The sequence below is a fragment of the Microcebus murinus genome, chromosome 5 (genome assembly GCF_040939455.1).
Source record: "Microcebus murinus isolate Inina chromosome 5, M.murinus_Inina_mat1.0, whole genome shotgun sequence".
NCBI classification, from domain to species: domain Eukaryota; kingdom Metazoa; phylum Chordata; class Mammalia; order Primates; family Cheirogaleidae; genus Microcebus; species Microcebus murinus.
In genome coordinates, this window is record NC_134108.1 from 91,654,808 (window position 1) to 91,679,383 (window position 24,576).

Genomic DNA, 24,576 nt, shown 5'->3' on the forward strand with positions numbered 1-24,576 from the left:
CCACAAAGTGTGGTTATTTCCTGTGGAGAGTTACTTTTCTTTTGTGAGCAGATTACAAGTTATGTTTTAGGCAAATGAAAAGAAAAAAATGTTAGCTTACTGAGAGAAGCAATTAATAATCTATGTCCAGAGCTTTCAGCAAAACATAAGCAAGGTTTGAATTAAGAAAGTATTCTTTAGCTGAAAAAGAATGTTATAAAGATAGCAAATTGCTGTGTTTCTAATTTGCTTTTTGTTGTCTGAAGCCCTCATTGGTCAAAGAGAAAAACCAAACCATTTCTACAAATGAGTGCTATGAACTTTGAAGACAGGTACTGCCATGCTGTTCGTGAACAATTAAAGGTGAAAAGGACGCTGCCATGAGAGAAAAATAAAGACAACATGGGAATTTTAAAGGCATTTAACCATTCTTTTGCTCTTTATTAGTGTTTTCATATAAAGGCATATAAAGGGAGCGGCAGCACAGAGCCCAGGGTAAAACAAGGAAACAGGTGCATTGTGTTAACAGGGCAAAGAGACAAAGATTCCACTGTCACAGAAAACTTCACATTGCTAAACTTCAACTTAAAAGGTTTACTAAAATGCATGGCCTTAGGGAAATTTAATGACATGTTATGGTTCATCTGAACTTGTCAGCTGGCCCCAAGCTGCGATAATCAGCTTTTCAATGTCAGACTCATTTACTCCTCGAAGAATCCTGAAATAGCCATTTTCTCCCCATGACTTTCCCCAGGAATTGGCAGCAATCTGCAGAAAAACAAAAAATGAAAAAGTTAAGTATCATACTTTGGTATTTTTTAAATCCTGTCTATAAAAACACAGGGAACTCATATGTAGTTTTAAATGCCTTTGACTAACCATTGATTATAATTATCAAGAATTTAAATATTTTCTACATAACAGTTTTATTATATAAGTAACACATGCATGAAAGTTTGAATGCCCCATCAGAAGATGGTAAACAAGCCATAGTTATAGAGTGTCTACTGTGTGAATAGCCCTGTGCTCAGCACTGGAAGACCAAAAATAAATAATATAATAGTAAATAATACTATTAATATAATAGTATATATTATATAATAGTAAATATATATTAATATAATAGTTACTATATTAATATAATAGTATTAATGTAATAGTAAATAATACTATTCTGTGTTCTGAGAGCATATCATCTAATGAAGGATGGCAAACATGAGTCAAGTGCTAACATAGAAATATGCCCAGGGAATTATTAGGGTCAGAGGAGGGACACCTTGCTTATTTGGATGGTTCAGGGAAGAAGTTGTGGAAGAACTGCTGCATGGGATGCATATTAAAGCCTGAGCATAAATTCACCAGACCAAAAAAAAAAAAAAAAAAAAAAGAGGAAAAGATATTCAGGCAAAGGGAAACAGTAAAAGCATGAAACAGCATGAAGTAGTGAAATGAAACAATAAAATTATTATAATTAGAGCATAAGAAGGAAGCAGTGGTAGGTTATGAGGCTGGAAGGGGAGCTAAGGACATCCATATTGAGAAAATAGTGGTGAAGATGAGAGCAAGTCATTGATTGAGTTGCTTCCAGTAGGAGAGCAAAGTAGGAAAAATTCGTATTCTGATGACATTGTCCCATATGATGTGAAGGTGATGGATTAAAGAGGATGAAGACAAGAGTCAGGGAGAACAGCTAGTGGACTCTTGTCATTATTCAGTTGGATAACCTAAGTGGAGTGGGAAAAAAAGAGATAAAGTATTTGAGAAATCTTCAGAAAGTAAAATCAACAGGAATTAGAATTTTTTTTTTCTTTTCCTATTCTTTTTGAAATATGAGGATAGTTAAGAGTGTTGGGATAGGCCCAGATGGGCTCCTGGGCTTAAAGCTCGTGTGAATAAGTGCATGGTGGAGCAAAGGCATTAATGGAGTACAGAGAGAATATCATAAAGGCCAAAGGGCACACAGAAGGGAATTATTTGACCACAACTAAACAAAAGAGAAAAGCCCAGAAAATTGGAGACTTCACAGCAGCTCACATTTACCCTACACTGGACCTCAGATGGAAAAATTTCTTAGCGTTATCTACATTGATATTCTGAAAGCATATGGTGTGTTGCATTGAACTTTCACTGTTTCCTACCATGTAAGAGAGGGGCAGATTCTCTCAGCATCAGACATTGTCGTGACAACATCAGCTTTAAGAAATAGCTGATTATCATCAGCATTTCCTTTTACAATGTGGTTCTTTGCCTCCTTAATCAGCCCCGACACCTTAAAGGAGCACTCTCAATGCTGTGTCTAAGATGATGAATTCAATTTACCACTAAAAAGATGGAATGGACTTCGAATAGCTGGAAATGAGACAGGATCAACGTGTGAGAATTTTAGCAACAATGAACTAAACTAAATTCCAATTTCCATATTTTCTAGTCAGTTCCTCTCTTTCTCTCTCTCTATACAGATATAGAGAGAGGGATTTCAAATAAGGTTAGTCAAAACCTAAGATAAATTGTTAGGAATAGTAATATTTTAAATTCTTGAAAGTATGATATACAACACTATACCTAACTATACCTATTCTCATTTGGATGTCTGAAGATTGTTACTGCTTAAAATTTCATAATTATCTCTTTGGTAAATACGGGAAGGGTATATGAAGATTTTATAATCAAATGTGAATTTATGTGCTAATGAGAGCTAATCATAGAATAAAGGCGACATAATTATGAACAGTGGGACTTTGTAAATTAGTGCTAAAACAGTGCACCTCAGGACATGTATTTTGTTTATTAATCTTATCCTTCCTACTCTCATTTCTTCCATTTCTTCACCTATTGTATTTGTTTCTTCCAAATGCCTGAATTTGTTTGTATTTAATTATAAAGTAAAGGGTGGCAACACAGAGGAGGAAATTTCTAAAGACGTAACTTTTTACCTTTTATATTGAGATCTATGATATAGTCACATGTGTAGAGTTTATTAATATTAAGAGTACAGTTTAGTGAATTTATACACATGTTTATGAAATTTATGCCTCTCTAATCATCACTTAGACAAAGATATTAACCATTTATAGCACCCAGAAGGTCCACCATGTCACCTTCCTGTCAACATTCACCCTCTCCTCACCCATCGCTTTTTTTCTTTAATTGATCTTTATAATAATGGAATAGCACAGAATATACTCTTTTGTGCATGGCTTCTTTAGCTCAAAATAATGTTGCTGAGATTCATCATGTCATGGTATATGTTAGTAATTAGTTCATTTTATTGTTGTGTATTTTTATTGTGTCACTATAACACTATTTATCCATTCTCCTATTGATAAACATGATGTACATAAGTAGTTGTACCATCTATGCCATCTTGTACCATTAATACAAGAGTTCTAGTTACTCCACTTATACTTGGTATTACCAATCCTTTTAATTTAAGCCAATCTAGTGTATGTGCAGTGGTATCTCATTGTGGTATTAATTTGCATTCCCCTGATAACTAAAAATGTCAACCGCATTTTCATATGTCTGTTGACCATTTGGATTTTCTATTTTCTGAAGTGCCTGTTCAAGAATTTTGTCTAATATTTTATTGAGGTTTTTTTTGTCTTCCTATACATTTGTAAGTATTTCTGTGTATTCTATATGTGAATCATTGTCTGATATCTTTCCAGATAGAAAGATGGATAGATGGATGATTGACAGGTAAATTTTCTCAGTCTGTGGCTTACCTTTTCTATCTCAGAATGCTGTCTTTTGAATGTTATTGTAATGTAGTCTGATAATTTTTTCTCATGAAATTTATCCATTTTATTTCTAATTTAATAAAGTTTTGCCTAATCAATATCATGAACATATTTGCCTATGTTTTCTTTCAGACACTTTATTATTTTGCAATCTCATTTAGGTCTACTTTCCATCTCAAATTAGTTTTGTGTGTATTTTGTGAGATAGGGGTCTGGTTTATTTATTTATTTTTCACATGTATATAAAATTTCTGTAGCATAAGCATTGACCAACTATGGCTCATGGACCAAATTGGCTCATGGAGCCTTTAAAAGAGGGGCTAGACGTCAGGAATTTTGTTTTTCCTAATGGTCTTGAAGATGTAACTTGCTATGTTGAGAGAGGATTTGTGAGAATGTCTGTCAGGGGACCACATGGAAGGAAATTCAAGCACCTTCTAGAACCTGAGAGTAGCCCAGTCAGCAAGAAAATGGGCACTTGGCCTCACAACCACCAGAACTAAATTCTGCCAACAACCATGCGAGTTTAGAAGAGGACCTTAAGTTCCAAAAAGGAACACAGCCCAATCAACCCTTCCACTACATCCTTGTGAGATCATGAGCACAGGATCCAGGTAAGTTGGAGTTCTGACCCACGGAAACACTGAGAAAATAAATGTATATTGTTTGAAGCTTCTAAATTTGTGATAATTTTTTGCACAATAGAATGCTAATTCACGTGCTGAAACTTATTAATGCATTTTCGGCATCAATGAGGGTAATCATGATTTTTTTTTCTCTTTTGCTCTGATAATGTGACGAACTATCATGATTGATTTTAATATTTAAAACCAACCCTGCCTTTCTGGGATGATAAACTTCACTTGGTCATGATGGGTTATCTTTTCAATATATTTCTTAGTTGTGATATTTTGTTTAAAATTTTATGTCCATAAGAAATGTTGACCTATAATTTTTCTTTTCTGTATCATCAGGCTTTGGTATTGACATTATGCTGCTTTATAAAATGAGTTGTGGACTAACTGTTCCTTATTTTCTATTCCATTAAAAGGTTTGATATAAAATTGATTTTATTTTTTCCTTCAATGTTTGGGAAAATCTACCAGTGAAGTCTTTTGAGACTGAGTTTCTTTGTGAGAATGTTTTAAAAGGAGTCAATTTTTTCAAATCGTTCCATAACTGTTTAGGCTTTCTGTTTTCATCTTGTGTGAGTTTTGGTAAGTTTTGTTTGCCAATACATTTATCCATTTCATCCATATTGTAAAATATATTGGCATAACTTTCTCATAATATCCTCTTATTAATTACTTAATATCTATTGAATGTGCAGCAATGTCCTTTTTCATGGTTATTTGTTTTGTCTCTCTTTGTTTCTTTTTGGCTCTTTTTAAAAATTTGTCTATTATATGTCTGCTTTCTTTGCCATTGATTTCTGTTCTATATTATTTCATTCATTTTATCTTCCTTGGGCTTGTGCTTTTACCTGATTGAATCATTCTTTTCAAACTTTTTAAAATGCATCGATTTTAACCTTTCTTTTTTTCTAATACATGCATTTTCTGTTAAATTCAGTACTACTTTAGCTAAATAACAAAAGCTTTAACTTGGTATCTTCTGCACAATTTCAATCCTTTGAACTTATTAAACTTGCCATTGACCTATTCCCCAAGATATAGTCAATTTTATCAAATATTATATTTCATGTGCACGTGAAGAGAATGTAATTCATCAATATTTATGTATAGTATTATATGAATTTCAATTATATAAAGTGGTTAATAGTTTTTCCAATTTTCTATATTTTTACTTACATTTTAGCTGATATTTCTATAAGATATTGTGAAGTGTTAAAATATTTGTCTATTTTTTTCTGCAACTTTTGCTTTATATTTTTTGAAACTGTGTTGCTTCAGCTTTTGTCTAAAAATGTCTTAATTTTGTTTTTATTTTGAAGAAAATTGTCACCATGCATAAAATTCCAGGTTAGTAGGTTATTTTCATCACCATCATCATTGTCATTCTTATTATTAACTACTTTTATCCAACACTTTAACAATGTCATTCTGCTGTCTTCTACTTTCCATATTTTTTCTGTTGAAATGTCAGCTTTCAGTCAATGCTGCTTTTTTGGAGGTTATTATGTATTTTTAAGCTCTGTTTTTATATTTTTTTCTCTTTATTTCCAGCTCTTTGACCATGAAATGCTAGAGTATAATTTTACTTGAATTGTCCTGCTTGGAGTTAATGAAGCTTCCTGAATCTTTAGGTTGATGTTTTTTAGTTTTGGAAAACTTGGTAATCGTGATTTTAAATATTGATTCTTCATCATTCGCTCTCTCTTATTCTTTTGGAACTACAATTACATGTATGCTAAACTATTTGCTTGTGCCCCCCATCCTTTCCCATTGTTCTGGATTTGTTTTTGTTTTTACATGATATTTTCTCCTATGTATTAAATATTGAATATATTTTATTGAATATTACTTAAGATCATTAGTCTTATCTGCTATTTAACCATACAGTGATTTCTTTTTTTTTTCAGCATATTATGGGGGTACAAATCTTAAGGTTACATATAACGACCTTGCTCTCCCCCCTTCCTCTAGATAATAAAAACAAAATGGGAGGTATCAATATGTTAGACTTCAAAGTATACTACAAAATTGTAGTAATTAAATCAGCTTAGTATTGGCACAAAAATAGGCACATTGACAAGTGGAACAGAACTGAGAACCCAGATATAAAACCATCCTCATATAGCCATCTAATGTTTGACAAAGCAGACAAAAACATACACTGGGGAGAAGAATCCTTATTCATACGGTGATTTCTTAATCTCAGACATTGCATTTGTGAATTCAAGAACTCATCTTCTTGCTTCTTTATAGATTGAAATTCTCTATCTTTTCTTCCATATTTTCCTTAATTTTTTATAATGGTTATTTTAAAGCCTACATCTAAAGTATCATTTATTGCTTCTATAGATTGTTTTTTTTCCCCTTGATTTTTTGTCAATTTTTCTGCTTTACTTGTCTCATAATTTTTAAATGTGTCACAAGCAATGTGATAAGAGCCAATGGAATTTTTCTATACAGGTATGCTGGATATTTTGTTATAGCAACTATAGAGACTGGAATTGGAATTATTTTCCATGAAAGAAAGTTAGCTCTTTTTCCTCCTAGAAATATATGGTAAGGAACTGATCATCTCAATCTAGTCATTTAGTTGGGAATTGAGTTGAATCAGGGCTGAAAAGAAGCTTTTGTTAAGCTCAGTCCATGCCTGGTTTCAAATATGTCAAGGGCTATACTTATTGAGTATTTGTTTCAGCCTCTGTTGGGAGGGAACTCTTTCCCCAGGCTTTGCAATGCTGCAGAAGATTTCACTCTGCCTCTCTATCTCTGCACAGAAACAGAAACTCTTCTCCAGATTCAGCTCTCATTTTTTTTAAAAAAATACAAGTTTGAGAAATTCTGTTATTATGTTCTATCTATTTAGTGGAATTTATGACTTGTTACTATCTATTATATTTTACTCAGTAGTGGAAGCCATCCAATTATTTTTATTATAAATATGTCATGGGCCTGTTTGTAAATATTTTGAAACATCCATATATAATTATGAGGAAATAAAACTTCACTAGATTTCTCAGTGCTCTTGAAAAAAGTCCTAGCTTCCTGACTCACAATGTATTTAATATAGAGGGAATGTTTGCTTTTACTTCTCCCACAAATATTTTACTCTTCACATACTATGAGAATCAAATCTGTAGCCATTTGTCTAGTTAACTGATAGATCCGAGGGATAATAAAACTGCTCTTATCTCCTCAAGAGGGCCAAAGAGTTAGAGCACAAAGTCCGAAATTAAGCTCCAAGGTGCCAGAAGTACTGCAGCATTATCTCCTTCAGTATTTACAGGCCAAAAGGGATGAAGTCCACAAATCGGAGACAGTATCTGGTGTTTACCTGGCCCTTAGAAAGACATGTTCATATTCCTAAAGGTTAGGGTAAGAAAACAGGATTCTATCCATTTCATCTTAATGGAATAAAAGTTTTTTCTTTCTTTTCAGGAAAGGAAGAATCTGCCTATTTCTCTCATGTATATAAATGAAGAAAATCCATTGTTCTCTGTCCTGCATTTATGGGATTTAAACTGCTACCTGTGTAGAAAAATTCCATTGGCTCTTATCATATCACCTGTAAGACTAAGGTATGGAGCACCCATGCTGTGATGCTTCAGTGTTACCCTGGCTGTTGATCTGGTTGTGAATTTCAATTTAAAACATTTTGCTTCTAACCCAGTTGTCCCATGGCATGCATATATATATGGGAAAACATTTCAGACTCATCACTATTCTTTATAAAATAGTACAACTGTACTTAAAGGTTTCATATATCAATGAAAGCACCATAAAGTTTTACATGAAATAAATAAAATTTAATGACTTGGCTAGCTTTTCCTGAATACATACATTGCAGTTATTCGTTCACTCATGAAATGATGATTGTTTACGTTCCCACCATATACCAGTCACTATACTTTGCCCTTGGAATACATTAGTAAATAAGGCAAATATGATTGTGGCCACAGATGAGTGTACCATTTAACAGAGAAAAAGACTACAAAAATGGGCAATGTAATAAAATGTTATAAATTGCAGCCTGATTCTTGTACTCCTACCAATTACTTCAACAATTTATCCAAAAGAATCACACCAGAAAGAAAGCCTGCCAATACCCCCATAAAAAAATTTTTTTCAGGGAAAATTTTTGGTAAGTAGCAAGTTCAGAGTTGATAGTAACTACAACAAAACCAGTTTAAAAGGGTACTGTGCATGTATGTGCTGAACATATGAGAATGAGTGAGTATAAATGCAGGCATATATGTGTGCATGTGTATATGTCCACCGCCTATGGGGCTCTAGGGTGGAAGCAATCAGGTTGAGGATGAGGGGATCACAATACATTTTCCTCTGCATATTCATTCATATCCATTCAACAAATAGCCATCAAGTGCTATGTGCTAAGAACTGTTGTGAGTTGCATACATTAATCAAAGTACTTGCTTTTATCTCTTAAATTTTATATTGTTGAGGGACTGAATGACTATTACAATTTATTTTATAAAAATCCCACACAGGAACTTAATTGTAAGTATTCAAATAATGTAACCTCTTTCACAATTTATTTATTTTAATTATTGGACATTAATGTTAATTGTTAGCAACTTTAAGTTTTAGTTTAATAAGGAAAATGATATTTTTAAAAAGCTGAATACAAAGACTTCCTGTATCTAAAAGAATAATACCTACATATACCAACAAGACAAATACAAGGTGTGACCATATCATACCTGAGTGCCTTATGAAGAAATCTACCAGAAGTCACTCAGATGAGTACAAGACCTAATACCTAATGTTTTGTAAGCTGTAATGTGCCTTCTACTGTGTACATTCAACTTTAAATTTCATGATAAGTATTATAACCTAGACTTTATTCTATTTCTGCAAAAAAAAGTATATAATATTAGAACTTGGGACAGTTGACAAAATTCATTATAATAAGTAAACTGAATATTTGATGTGATATGTTTAATCTTCTTCAAATTGTATTTTTATTTATAACTTTCTATAATTTTTGAGATTGGACATTGGCTCTTTCTCCATAAAGACATATGGTATGTTATAATTTCAGGGGAAAAAAAACCTTAACCTCCAGAAAAAATTATATATATATATATATATATATATATATATATATATGATACTAACATTAAAAAGTATCAAAGTTGTTTGACATATACACATATATGGGGTTGTCTAAGCATCACCTTAAATATAATATAGATGATAATAGAACAAAAAGTTGTCCTGTTGATTCTCAATTTGAAAAAAAAAATACTTCCTTGTCTTTTATTATTTGAAATAATAAGAGTTGAAGAAAGCTATTACTATGATATAAATAATTATCAGTTCTGTGCTGCAAAAAACACCAATGTTATGAACAATATAACAGTAAATTAGAATGTGACTAAATAATATTAAGCAGGAAGCAGAGGAACAAAAGATTACAGAGTATTCACCTCACAGTAGAAATTCAAGAGGAAAGAGTTACATACCCAAAATTTTTCTTTCCGCCCTTGTGCTCCTCTCAGTGTGCCCCATCTACAATCAATAACAATATTAAATATTAGTATGGCTTAAAATGTTTGATTTGTATCTTCAGAAAATGCAGATTATTGTCATTCCTTTATCTTTTGTATTGTTCATTTGTGCCACTCTGTTTTACAATGGAATTGTCATCATTGCCATACAGAAATGTGCTTATATAGTTGCTTCCTTCATACAACATAATTTGTGTGCCCAGAATAGAATCATCTATATCCAAATGGCTTGAAATCAAACTCATTGACCAAAGAAGAGAAATACTAAGGCAACTGGGGTACAAAGGTTTTAAATTACTTAAAGATACCTTTCCTCCTTATCCCTAGCCTTCTGAAACTCTACCTTAAATGACATAAACTAAAAGTTTCCAAGACTACTGATAAAAACCAAAATGGAAATACAAATAATTTTTAGATGAGGAATTTTATGTAAAAAAGTTTATATACATATGTTAGTTTTTAAAGTGGCTTTGCACCTAACGTGGAATTTCTGTATATACATGTACATATAAAAATCAAATCCTGTTTTCCCAGTACTGGTCCATTTTCAATGAAGCACATGAGAGCTCATAAAAGACCTGAACTTACAATATTTTCAAATTTTTTCTTGACTAAACCCAGTGAGGTATGTATTATTAACATGTTCTATTTACTGAGATAATGGGGACTTGTCCAAGATCAAGGGAATTATTGAGCCAAGACTATGAATCTCACGTACTTCTTAATACATTATATTATTTTTCTCTTATAAACAATATAATCTCCAGCTGCCGTGCGTTCTTAACAGCATTAGTTTTATGGGGAGAAAGCACACTGAGTACCGTTTTCAGGTAATTTCATGGATTGTGAGAATACAATTAGTTCTGCCCACATATCACCCATTAACCTATATATAATAACCAAAGTTCTAACATCAGAACTCCATTAAGATAAATTATGGTCTGCCATTATAGAACAAACATTCCTAGGAGAGATACACATTTGTTATTTAAATATTGTCCAATATATCAGTTGGCAGAAGGCTGTTTTCATTAGGGCACAGAATAAAATGATGGTACACTAGCATGGAGGTATTGCCTAAAGATGACAGGTTTATGGTAGGGCCTTTAGGGCACTCAAGAAAATATATAATGTATTTGGATCCTTTGGCATGAGAGTAAGGGGGAAAAAAGTGATTTGGGGGTGGGAACATCTAAAGAACAATTTTGCTTTCTCCTTCCCATTCCTGATAGAGGTTAGGAGTAGTAATTTCATGGATTGGCATTTCTTTTGTTCTCTGCTGTACATGGTGGGCACTATTTCAAATGTTCTCGGTGGTTTAATGTGTAAGTTAAAACTAGTTTAATTTCCAAAACCATTTTGCAGTTTTATAATTGCATTTATATTCTTGTAACTTTTCTTTAAAAAGTCATCAACACTGAAAAAATTTACCAATGATAGGTGGTCCTAAAATATTCAAAGGCCATTACCTCCTTCAAGTAGTAGATTACACATGAAATCTCCAATCACTCATTTTCTTTTTTATTTATTTATTCATTCACTTTTTTTATTTCAGCATCTTACAGGGGCACAAATGTTTAGATTATACATATTGCCTTTGCTCCACCTAAGTCAGAGCTTCAAGGGTATCCATTCCCTAGACTGTGTGCACTGCACTCATTAGGTGCGAATATGCTCATCCCCCTTCCCTCTTCCACCTGCCCACACCCGATGAATGTTACACATATACCTGATATATGTGCACATAAGTGTTGAGCCGTTAATACCAATTTGATGGTGAGTACATGTGGTGTTTGTTTTGCAATTGTTGTGATACTTCACTAGTAGAATGGGATCCATCTCTATCCAAGATAATATAAGAGGTGCTAGATCACCATTGTTTTTTTGTGTGGATGAGTAGAACTCCATGGTATACATATACCATATTTTATTAATCCACTTATGTATTGATGGGCACTTGGGTTGTTTCCACATCTTTGCAATTGTAAATCATGCTTCTATAAACATTTGAGTTCAGATGTCTTTTTTATAGAATTTTTTTCCTTTGGGTAGATGCCCAGAAGTGGGATTGCTAGATGAAATGGTAGTTCTACTTTTAGCTCTTTGAGGTATCTCCATATTACTTTCCCCAGAGGTTATACTAGTGTGCAGTCCCATCAGCACTGTATGGGTGTTCCTATCTCTCTGCATCCATGCCAACATTCATTTTGGGGGGACTTTTTGATAAAAGCCATTCTCACTGGAGTTGAGTGACATCTCATTTTGGTTGTGATTTTCATTTTTCTGATGATTAGAGATGTTGAGCATTTTTTCATGTTTGTTGGCCATTAGTCTGTCTTCTTTTGAAAAATTTTTGTTCATGTCCTTTGCCCACTTTTTAATGGGGTTGTTTGCTTTTTTCTTAGTGATTTTCCTGAGTTCCATATAGATTCTAGTTATCATCTCTTTATCAGATGTGTAGCATGCAAAAATTTTCTCCCATTCTGTAGATTGGCTGTTTGCTCTCATGATAGTTTCCTTGGCCATGAAGGAGCTTTTTAATTGAATCAGGTCCTATTTATTTATTTTTTTGTTGCTGTGATTGCCTTTGGGGTCTCCATCATAAATTCTTTCTCTAGGCAATGTCTAAAAGAGTTTTTCCAACATTTTCTTCTAGAATTCTTATAGTGGCATGCCTTAGGTTTAAGTCTGTTATCCACCATAAGTTGCTTTTTGTGAGAGGTGAGAGATTCAGATTCTGTTTCAGTCCTCTACATGTGGCTATCCGATGTTTCCAGCACCATTTATTGAAGGATTCTTTTCCCCAGTGTATGTTTTTGTCTGCTTTGTCAAAGATTAGATGGCTATATGAGGATGGTTTCATATCTGGATTCTCCAGTCTGTTCCATTGGTCTGCCTCTATTCCTGTGCCAGTAACATGCTGTTTTAATTACTATAGCCTGGTAGAATAGCTTGAAGTCTGGTAAATTGATGCCTCCCAATTTGTTCTTTTTGCTTAAGATTGCTTTGCTATATAGAGTCTTCTTTGGTTCCATACATAGCATAGAATTATTTTTTCTAGATCTGCAAAAAATTACTTTGGTATTTTAATAGGGATTGCATTGAATCTGTAGATCACTTTGGGTAGTTTAGACATTTTAACAATGTTGATTCTGCTGATCCATGAGCATAGTTTTCCACCTGTTTATGTCCTCTACTTTTTCCTTCCTCAGTGTTTAATAGTTCTCCCTGTATAGATCTTTCACCTCTTTGGTTAAATATATTCCTAGGTATTTATTTCCTTTCTTGAAATTGAAGCAGCAATAAAAAACCTTCTTAAAAAGAAAAGTCACACACCAAATGGTTTCACATCTAAATTTTACCAAACCTACAAAGAAGAACTGGTACCTATACTGCAGAAAATATTAGACAACATTGAGAAGGAAGGAATCCTCCCCAACATGTTTTATGAAGCCAACATCACTCTGATACCAAATCCAGGAAAGGACACACACACACACACACACACACACACACACACACACACACACAAATCACAGAGCAATAACTCTTATGAACATATATGCAAAACTTCTCAACAAAATCCTAGCAAACCAAATTCAAGTGCTTATCACAAAAATAACCCATCATGACCAAGTGGGCTTCATGCCAGAGATGCAGGGATGGTTCAACATACACAAATCTATAAATGTAATTCAACGCTGAAATAGAAGTAAAAATAAAGACCACATGATCCTCTCCATAGACACAGAAAAACCTTTCAACAAAATTCAGCACCCTTTTATGATAAGACACTTAATGAAATAGGCATGGATGGGACTTACCTAAAATGATAAAAGCCAAATATGATAAATCTACAGCCAACATCAGACTGAATGGGGAAAAACTGAAAGCATTCTCATTTAGAACTGGAACCAGAAAAGGCTGCCCTCTATCACTGCTTTTATTCAACATAGTGCTAGAAGTCCTAGCCAAAGCAATCAGACAAGGAAATCAAGGAAATCTGCACCCAATCTGCATCTGGGTGCAGAAAAGGTCAAACTATCACTCTTTGCTGACGATATGATCTTATAACTAGAAAACCCCGAAGATTCTTGCCATAATACTACTAGAATTGATAAACAAGTTCAGCAAAGTCTCAGGTTACAAAATCAATGTACAGAAATCAGTAGCATTCCTATATGCCCACAACAGTTAAACTGAGAATAATTTTCTATTCATTTATAAATGATAACCATCATAATCTCTGAAAGACGACCACTCAATCAAACTTCCTTTCAGATAATCTGGCCACCACTTATGTTAGCTATTTACATAAAATACAAAATCAAAATCTCTATCAGAAGAATCTAAGGAATGATTTAACTCTGAGATGATACAGGTAGTGGAGGGACCCAATATCTGAGATTCCATCAGGTATGGTAAGATGTTGGAGGCAGGCCTGCTGAAGACTCCAAAGAAAGAACTCCCAATCAAGAAAGAGGTATCCAGGCATGACAAGCTTGACTTGGTAATGAAGTCTTGATCTAAAGAGAAGAGCAGCTATTGAGGATGCAATTTGTTCTCTGTCACTTGGATCTGTTCAAGCTCAGTTCCCACACTGGATTCTACTGAGTTTGGAATTGGGGAAGGGGAAAGTCAGACTTTTTATTAAAACCTAAGAAAAACCATTTCACTACAAATTTTATATATTCTGTAAAACTCTGTAATATCACTAAAATAGAGGGTAACACTAATAGTGATAAGGGTTTCTTTCTCACATTGTAAGATCTTTCAAACTTTTTGAGCTCCAGTGTACTGAGGACTGTAGATGGGAGGACAAAGTAGTATTTAACAGAAGAAATAGAAAAGACATACGAGAAAAATATACCATGCAATAAGTACCATGTTTATTAATACACTATTTGAAATACTGCTAGGGACTCTCAGAAATATTGAAGTAATGTTTTGGGGGATGAAGATCCACAATTGCATATGGCAATAAGAGTCAGCAAAATGATTACACATCATTCGTTTTATTACCACAGGTTAGAGACTAAGTTTAAAGAAACAGAACATTTCCTCACAAAAAGAAAAAGATACTTCAGAATGTAGTTGTATAATTTTTCTTATTCTGTTATCACTGAATGAATCAAATGTGTAATAAACTGCATTAATTTGGAGACTTCTAAAAAATACAAACTACAATCCTACTTTTGTTCAATTGCCAATATTTTTATTATGTTCCTATATATTTCATTATAATTATCCAAACAATATTTTCAATGATATGAAAGACAGCAATAGTTCTTATATTGCAGATCTATCAACTCTTTGCAGATGTTGTTAATTTCTTTTCAAGAAGCATGTTTATTATAACTTTAAGATGCTTACTTAAAACAGTCACTTTAAACCCAGACACAAATACCAGAATTCAGATTGGTATAAGCCTTCTCAAAATAGGCAGCAAAACAAATCAATCAAATCATCCACTAGAGGTGAAAGAGGAAAAGAAAAGTAATGCAGCTGAATCTAATAGTTTCAGAGACTAAGATGTTTGTGAAAGAGAAGTTTCAACAAAGTGTGTTAACCTTTATGCAAAATTCAAATGGAAAGAAAATATCATACTCAGAAAAAAACATCACCACAGAAGCTACTATGCAGTTCACTTATGTTATAGCCTCTGAGTCAAATGACAAGCACCGTCCATCCATCACAGAATTTAACATTCCCACTGTGACCATCAGCTATCTTTTCTCTCCTCTATCTTGTCTAGACAGTTCCTCAGATGGTAATCAAATACTCACAGAGTTACAACAGGGCGTTGCAAAGGAATAGACCTGTGAGTCGTTTTCTAATATCCCATGCTCTGAGAGACTGGGAAAAATCACTTTGCCCTAGGTGATTTCCCATTGGCATTATAGCAGATTCATGTGGTTAAAACTTTTATCTGAACAAAGACAAAAGTTAACTAGTCCAAAGCAAGAAGACCACTCATGTTACTCACACGAGAGAGTTCCTCTCTCCTTCATCTACAGAGAGTATTTTTTCCTAATGTACATTCCTGAGTTATGTTACTATACTTTTGCTTGCCATTATACCAATAGACTAAAAATTCTAGAAATATGCATATATTTATACAAAGGTCCTCTTATAAGTCAATGGCTGACTTTGCAGATAAGAGGATCTTTGTTACATTTATATTTGCTCTAAATATAACTATGTATACTCTATTTCCCTTTATATACCTCTTCGTTTTAAGGATTATTTACAAACATTTGTAAGACCAGAACCTTACTACAGTAGTAGGTTCACAAGCTTGAGAGATCTTAATACTGGCTTTTCTTGCCTGAAGGGAATCTATTTAATTTGAACTTTATACAGCTCTTTTGAATTTTTTTCTGCTTCATTAATTTAAATTATTTCAATTGTTTGTTAAGACTCATTAATACTTCTTTTCTCTCAAAACCTAGTGACACCTGGGAAAATGCTGATTTTGAAAATATCTGGGCAATTCTTGGTCTATGTGCCACATTCGCTGAGGATGCCTGAGTGCTACCTGAGCTCTCATGCCTCCCGGCGTTGTCTATACTGACAGCTCTCACTCAATGCACATAATCATGTAAGCTCTTCCTTCAGGATTCATCTTATATACTCACTTTGCAGAAGCTTTAGAAACACTACTTTTTTTATATAATATGAAAAGAGTTTATGGGAAGTCCATAAAGTTTCTGTAGAGTAAGATATCTTTTATTCCCATAAAAGAATGCTATTAGATTTTGTATTTCTAAGGTTATGAATATCTTTATGCATGTTCTCTTCAAAAGGAATGTTGTTATTTTCAGAAAACTGTGCTGAACAATACTGTTTCTTAAACCCCTATTTTAAGCTATGTGTAAATAATAAAATTATTGGAACTGAATAATTTGGATAAAAGTGTAAATGGTAATTTTTTTTCTCCCTTGTGTTTGGTAGATTTTACCATTGAGGTTCATATACCCACGGTTGGTCAGATTAGACATAGTAAATACGAAAGTGTTGAAGATATAACTTTATTAAAGTAATATTGATTCTTAAATATTCTTATAAATATTTTTTTTTCTTTTTGGAGATAGAGTCTCACTCTGTCACCTGGGCTAGAATGCAATGGCATCATCATAGCTCACTGCAACCTCAAACTCCTGGTCTCAAGTGATCCTCCTGCCTTAGCCTCTTGAGTAGTTGGGACCAGAGGAATGCACTACCAAGCCCAACTAATTTTTTAATTATATTTTCTAGAGATAGGGTCTTGCTATGTTGTCCAGGCTGATCTTGAACTCCTGGCCTCAAGTGATCCTCCCACCTTAGACTTCCAAAGTACTGGGATTACAAGTGTGAGCCACCACACCTGGCCTATATTCTTATAAATATTTCTTTTAAGTGAAACACAGAATCTCTTGTGTACTTCATTCTTTAATTTCTGCCTTTATTCGGTAAAATACTGTTTAGCCCAAAAAAGATACATCTTTTGTTTTCAAGAAGCTGACAATCTAATGGGAATGAAGTCAGGGAAACAAGAATACTAATAATTAGAATTCTCTAAGGGCCACATTTAAAGAAGCATATTCTGAAAATTTTTACAAGTTACAGATGAAGTAATTAAGGGTCTGCCAAGGGCAAAGATGACTTCCTTCACAGAGTTGAGCAGGAATTTCTTCTGCAAGTGGGAGTATAGAATTTTAGGCACAATAAATAAGTACAAAGTCACAAACCTCATGTCTGCCTATTCTGAGAGCAGCACTTGGTCCAATGTGACTTGAGAACAGTGATGGGAGTTGTGGGGAGATGTGGTTCAGGCCGAGAGGAGCACTGTGGCTAACACGCTTATCATTTACAAAGTTGGTGATAAAGGGTCATCCGAAAATGGGATGTGACATGATCTGGATTATCTTTTAGAAGGACAACTCTAGTGTTAGTGTGAGATATTGTTTCCAGGGGGAGCAGGCTAGATGCAAAAGACGAATGTTGTAGTTTAAGCAAGAAATAATGAAATTCTGAATAAGCAAGTAAGAGCAATTCAGCAAATACTGTTTATTCTTTTAACACTTATAGTCCTAACACCAAAGGTGGTGACTATCACATAGTTGATCCTGAACAGTTATGTGTTGAGCCAGTGAATGGAAGTATACTGGGAGTGGGAATGAACAGGAGGTCTCAAATTTAAGAGCTACCCAGGAGGCAAAAGTGAGGGAATTTATTGACCAATTTGTATGAATACAAAGGGAAAAGAAAGAGTAAAGGTTAACTCCAGGACTTCAAGGTCAAATGAACAGGTACATCAAACGTGCATGACTAGAGGTTCACCTCACATCATACAGAGATGTGTTCCTGAGGATCGGGGATTGACTTATCATCGCCTAAGACTGTAACTACAGAATTGCTTCACCTTCTTTTGGCTTTCCTCTACTGACAGTGGTCCTGGATATAAACCTTTCAATTCACAGCTTTTCTGGGTTTCTGACATGCGATAAACCTAAGAAGCAAGAAAGGCTAATTGTCAAAAGAAGTTCTGAAAGAGCCTTTCTGCAGAATGAGGAATTCTTCTGAGATGAGGATAATTCTTTCCTAACTCACATGTTAAGATCTCCTTTGCTTAAGAATCGGGCACCTTAAAGCTGGTCTCATATCCATCTTAGAATCTGGAGTTACAAGAATAAGAAAAAAAAAAAAGGTTTATTTTATTTTGATGGTAGGTATACTAAACTGTAGCAGAATCACCCAGATGAAAATATTGCGATGCTTCTGAAGGTTTGCTAGTTCTGGGCCTCAGCATGTGTGCAATAGACTGAAAATAGGAATTCAAATTCATGCTTTCTTGGCAAACCAATTCTGTATTAGTAAACACAGATCCAGACAGATAAAAAAACCAGTTTCTAAATAGTGGACATGTGAAGAAAAGTTATGCAGTACTGCTTACTTTAACAGGAAATTTTGGAGCAAACAGGGAACAAATACAGCATTGAGCCTGATATGGAACTCCAACCATTCTTATTAAGGGAAATGAAAGTCAGATAGGATACAAGGATAAAGAAACAGAAGGACTCCAAGTCAATAACAATGATATGTCTACTCTGGATATAGGATTTTGCTTTTAGAGGTAAGACTGCAGATAGGGTCTCAGCTCTCTTTACATAAAGATTTGAAGGATAACTGCAGTAAGAATAAGGTAAAGATATGCAGGTTTTTATTTTCTTATGTTCTACCAGAGACATTTAGGAACTTCATTTTTTTTAAAGTGTTCATGCCTAGTGAGTGTAGCAGTGCTGGATATGATAGGGAGATATCAGAAAGTGCTAATTAATGCTAGATCAAAGATGAATAAAAATAGACTTCATAAAAAATCCAAGTGAAATGAGGGCATTCCCCATCACACCTTTGTTTTCTACTTAAGCATAATGTGATCAAGCCAGGGTTCACTAAATCTAAGATCAGGTACTTTTGTTGATATATTCTTCCAAGAAGCTACAATTTTATTATACATTGGAGAATCAGATGGAGATTTATGAAAGATCATTTTTGCATGAAAATCTCAGATGATCATGTGCACCTAATGATAATCATCCAACTATACTTCCCAATGCCTACCATATTCTTTACCTTGTCATATCCTAACATATTAGGAAGCAAAAAGGTTGCAAGTACAATATCACATGTAATTTGAAGTATAAAAATAAGTATAGAGCAAATTGATGAAAGATTGTGCCCAGTTTATTATCTTGTCTGAATGGTCTGCTGTATAACTGAAAGAACTATCCTTCTGCATTTACTATATTGACAGAATATCTGTTAAAATGTCTGCAACCATGTGAGATGTACTGGGGAAAGGGAGAACAGAGACCAAAACCATCCATCACTATCAACAGCAATTAACTAGGGCAATATCTTATGAAAAGAAACTTTAAGGAAAAACTTTATCTCTTTGAGGTTATAAATAGAAATGGCCTTTTATTTTCACATAGAATCTTAGCATTAGAAGGAGACTCGGAGATTATAGCATATTCCAGTGGTTGGCCAACTATGACTCACAAGCTAAACCCAGACAGATGCTTGTTTTTGAAAATAAAATTTTATGGAATATCCATGCTCATTCATTTACATATTGTCTATGTTTGCTAATAGCAGAGTTGAGTAGCCAAGACCATATGGCCCCAAAAGCTAGTCTGTCTCTAATCTAATTTCTTTATTTCATAGATAAGGGAACTGCGGCCCAAAGAGATTCAGTAATATTTCAAGATCATATGGTTAAGTGGCTAAATTGTCACTAGTATCCAAGAAGCAATTAATAACACAAGTAATAAAGACTAGGGCTAGAAGAAGGCCGAAAAAGGTGAAATCATTTCTACGTATGAAAAGGAATGATGGGCCTTGAATAGTCTGTAGAAGATGCCAGGGGAAATGAAGACATATCTGAGAGACAAGAGCATGAAACAATGTAAAGAGCTGGCCTTCCTGTGTATTCATAGAGAAATCATGAAAGTTTTGGAAAAAGGAGGATTGTAGGCAGACATAGAAAGATAAAACTGATGATGGTGAACAAGATAAATAAATGGGTTGGAGGCAAGAAGAATAGTTAGGGCATTATATAATCAGAGTTGCATTTATCATATCCAACAGTCTCATGTGTATCCATAAATGTAATGAACATAACTATTATAATAATAAGGGTAGAAAAAAGTAAAATTTAGTAATATTTATTTGAGTATCAAAATAAATCAAAGTTGTCACTTAATATAACAGGTAGTACTCATTCACATCTGCAAATTTTGTTTTTTCTGCAACCCTTCCCTTGTTATTGTAGCACAGACTTGGGTTGAACTTTGGTTTTAGTGAAGTAAGCAGTAATATCCTAGATGTCTCTGTGCAGAAAAGACATTGCAAATTGCCATAGCAACACATACCCTTTAACAAAAACTCCTGGTTCATTCATTCATCAGAATTGTCATACATATTACATTCCTGGAGCATAGGACAAAATCATGATCCCAGATTCTGAAGGGGTAGCCTTGTGTCATGTGCACATGTATAGCGGTGACCCTGCAAATGCTCTCTCTTTCAAGGGACAACCAATCCACACTTCAGTTGACAGAGAGAAGTCAGAAGCCACCTTACTTCTTACTCCTGAAATCCTCTCCCCACTCCAACACCCAAAGCTCTGGAAATTCACAATACCTATCAAAGTTCCATGCGAATTCTATCATATTTGAAATTTTGAGGGCAACACCTACCACAGAGGTAGTAGATTATAAAACCAAATCATCAATCATATTTATTAAGCTAACTTTGGAAGATAGCACTGTACTGGGGGCTAATATAATTTATTTCATGGGCCCCCCAAAATCCAAAGTATCTACAGGCCTTAAAACCAGTTGAAACCCATTCAATAAAACTGCTAAAGCATTACCTCAAATTCTGTATAACTCAGCTAGGCACGGTAGCTCACGCCTGTAATCCTAGCACTCTGGGAGACCGAGACAGGTGGATAATTTGAGCTCAGGAGTTCGAGACCAGTCTGAGCAAGAGCGAGACCCTGTCTCTACTAAAAATAGAAAGAAATTAATTGGATAGCTAAAAATATATAGAAAAAATTAGCCGGAAAAGGTAGCACATGCCTGTAGTCTCAGCTACTCAGGAGGCTGAGGCAGGAGGATCATTTGAGCCCAGGAGTCTGAGGTTGCTGTGAGCTAGGCTGACGCCATGGCACTCTAGCCCAGGGAACAAAGTGAGACTCTATCTCAAAACAAACAAACAAACAAAAATTGTATAACTCATTGCTCTCAGTTCTCTCTAAATCTAAGGAATTGCCTGTAATCACTTTCCTCAATTGAACTATTTGTTCATACATATCTTTCCTTGATGTTTCTGAACTAGAAAATTATTAATTCCAACTGCAGTAATTTTACACAATTCAATAAAGTATCAGTGACCAAATTCCTAGCATAGTATTTATATGGCTTTCTTGGTACAAATAGAATCAAATTATCTAAGATTATTAAAAATCATAAAACATTTACTAAAGAAATTAACTGTTTCCTCACATAGTCACGTTTCTCTTCTCCTTATTATTCATCCACTTATGCTCTCAAAGTAAGCTGGATCAAAATTAAATAAACAAATAATATATTTTTTTAAAAAAAGTAAAAGTCTAACACATCATAGATAAGTGGCACTTGTCTAATTAATCTTACTAATACTATTATATTAGATTCATCTCTAAATTATATTTTTTTAAATAATTCTGAAAATAGGTTCAGAGTAATTAAAAAGTGAAGAAAGTATGAATTAAAAAAAATGAAAATGTAAAGGGAACAGCCTTCTAGGTAGCAGGCACACTGCTCCATTTAATCCTTACAATAAGAGTGAGGAAACGATCATCCCCAAAGGAACAGATGAGAAAACCAAGATGTGGGGAGATGAAATAACCTGTCAGAGATCACCCAGGGAGGACAGAATTAACATTTGACCCTACGCTTGACTCCAACACCCTTGTCCTTTATGGAGTACGGCATCCCTTCACAATCCAGACTAGTTCTACACTTGACCTCAGACCAAAAAGATACCATAAACACACACACACACACACACACACACACGTACGTTTTGTAAGCCACATTTTTATGAATGTCAAGATAGCTTTCTAAGAATTCTTTTAAAATGAAACACCTACAATGCTTTTGCATAAATAAAAATATAGCTTTTCCTTTTTGATATATATATATATATATATATATATATATATATAGTTTGTTTGTTTTTGTTTTGTTTTGTTTTTTGCGTAGTCTTGCTTTACTTTGTAAAAGGCCAGTTCACAGTGGTAGCAGTTGTAGAGTTGAACAGACCGGGTCAGTGTTTGAGATGACAAATCAATGGAAGACCGATGTCAAACAAGAGAAAACAAATGGAGCGCAAATTGTCCTGTCAATTTGATAGAGTACTGACAGATGAGGCAACACGATTCAATCAGCACTGAAAATAGAAAAAAAATAATAAAGCCCATTTATCAGTTTTAACGTCCCCAGGGTCCACTCCACTTCTACTCCTCTGTCAGTGAGTTCAGCTCAAAAGATCTCAATGGACCTTTCAGTGTGGCTTCCCTGAGTGAATGATGGGTAGCCACATCAAATCAGGGAGTTGTAGTTTTTTGTGTTTTTTTTTTTTTTAATTTTATCTATTGAGGCTCTCCATGTTATTCGTCTCTAGAACCTAGCAGGAGGCTTGGTATCTTCTCTCAATAAAATGTGTTGAAAGTTGGAGTCGAGAATCAATGTGAGGATTATCTAAATAAACTAAATGATTGTTTTGTTTTGTTTTTAACTTTCCAGTGAGGTTCAACTACTTTTGGAACTCATACAAAATAATCGTCAGTGGATTCTATTAGCCTTCACATAACCTTAACTAATTATTTTTCTTCTCCAAGTTTAATACACACACAATAGGGAAATATATTAATGCCAAGTAAACTCACATAAGAGAAATCGAATTTGTTAGGGCTTAAGATGAATATAAGATAATACTGTAATGTCATTTGTGCATGCAATTATAACAACAAGTACAAATCCACAGATTCAGCAAGAGGAAACAACTGTTATTTATTCTTTCTTTTTCTGCAGACTTCTATATCACCAAGCCCAAAGGGCATTTTCTAGTACCTGTTTTATGTGACTCTCAGCAACATTCCACACAAATAGCCATTTCTGCTTTCTTGGAACACTCTCTCCCCCAGGTCTGGATGACAACAAATCCTCCAGAGTTTCTTCCTTTTTGTTTGGCCATTTTTCTCCAGTTTCCTAACGATTTTCAGTAATTTTTAAACTTCTGTAGTTATTTATAAGGTAACTTTTCACTGAAAAAAAATTCACATTAAAATATCTGACCCTAAATCTACTTAAGATAGTATTTTATATCCTCAATAGTTTACCCTATATTCACTTAATTAGTCTGATTTTCAACTCTTATTAACTTGATGCTTTTCCAGAAAAGTAATTCATCAAGGTTGGTGAGTTTGTTATAATAATAATGTGATGATGGTAATTATGATGATGATATTAAGGACAGTAGTAGTTGTTGCTAATTCCTCTGTATAGTACTTAAATTACTTACTGTTCTAAGTGCTTTCCATACATGAACTCAACACCATACTCCTAGTCCTGACACAGTTAAAAATATTCATAAAAAGAAATGTGTAATTAAAAATGTACGTCAATACATGAGTCTATTAATAAAATGTGGTATATGTATACCGTGGAGTACTATTCAGCTTTAAGAAACAGTGAAGATAAAGCACCTCTCGTATTTTCCTGGATAGAGCTGGAAACCATTCTACTAAGTGAAGTATCTCAAGAATGGAAAAACAAGCATCACATGTACTCACCAGCAAATTGATATTAACGTATCAACACCTAAGTGGACATATAGGAATAGCATTTATCGGGTGTCAGGCAGGTGGGAGGGGGGAGGAGGGGATAGGTATATACAAACATAATGAATGAGATGTGCAATGATTGGGGGATGGTCACACTTGAAGCTCTGACTCAAGGGCGGGGGAAGGGGGCATGGGCAATATGCGTAACCTTAACATTTGTACCCCCATAATATGCTGAAATTTTTAAAAAATGTACTTTAATAAGATTCTGATGTTTTAGCTCAAAAACTCTTGATTACATTTTTGTTTACTTTCTT

At 34.1% G+C, this 24,576-nt stretch overlaps 1 protein-coding gene across 2 annotated transcripts in view; it reads right to left on the minus strand.

Annotated features, from left to right (window-relative positions):
• Positions 1-388: 388 nt before the first annotated feature.
• TINAG (tubulointerstitial nephritis antigen) overlaps positions 389-24,576 on the minus strand; it is a 79,528-nt gene continuing 55,340 nt past the window's right edge. For both annotated transcript variants that reach the window (XM_012780779.2, XM_020287136.2), the window contains exons 10-11: positions 9,838-9,883; positions 389-747 (exon numbers count right to left, since the gene is read on the minus strand). In XM_012780779.2, coding sequence (XP_012636233.2) covers positions 613-747; positions 9,838-9,883 — 181 coding nt within the window. In that variant the 3' untranslated portion in view covers positions 389-612. The remainder of the gene's footprint in view (positions 748-9,837; positions 9,884-24,576) is intronic.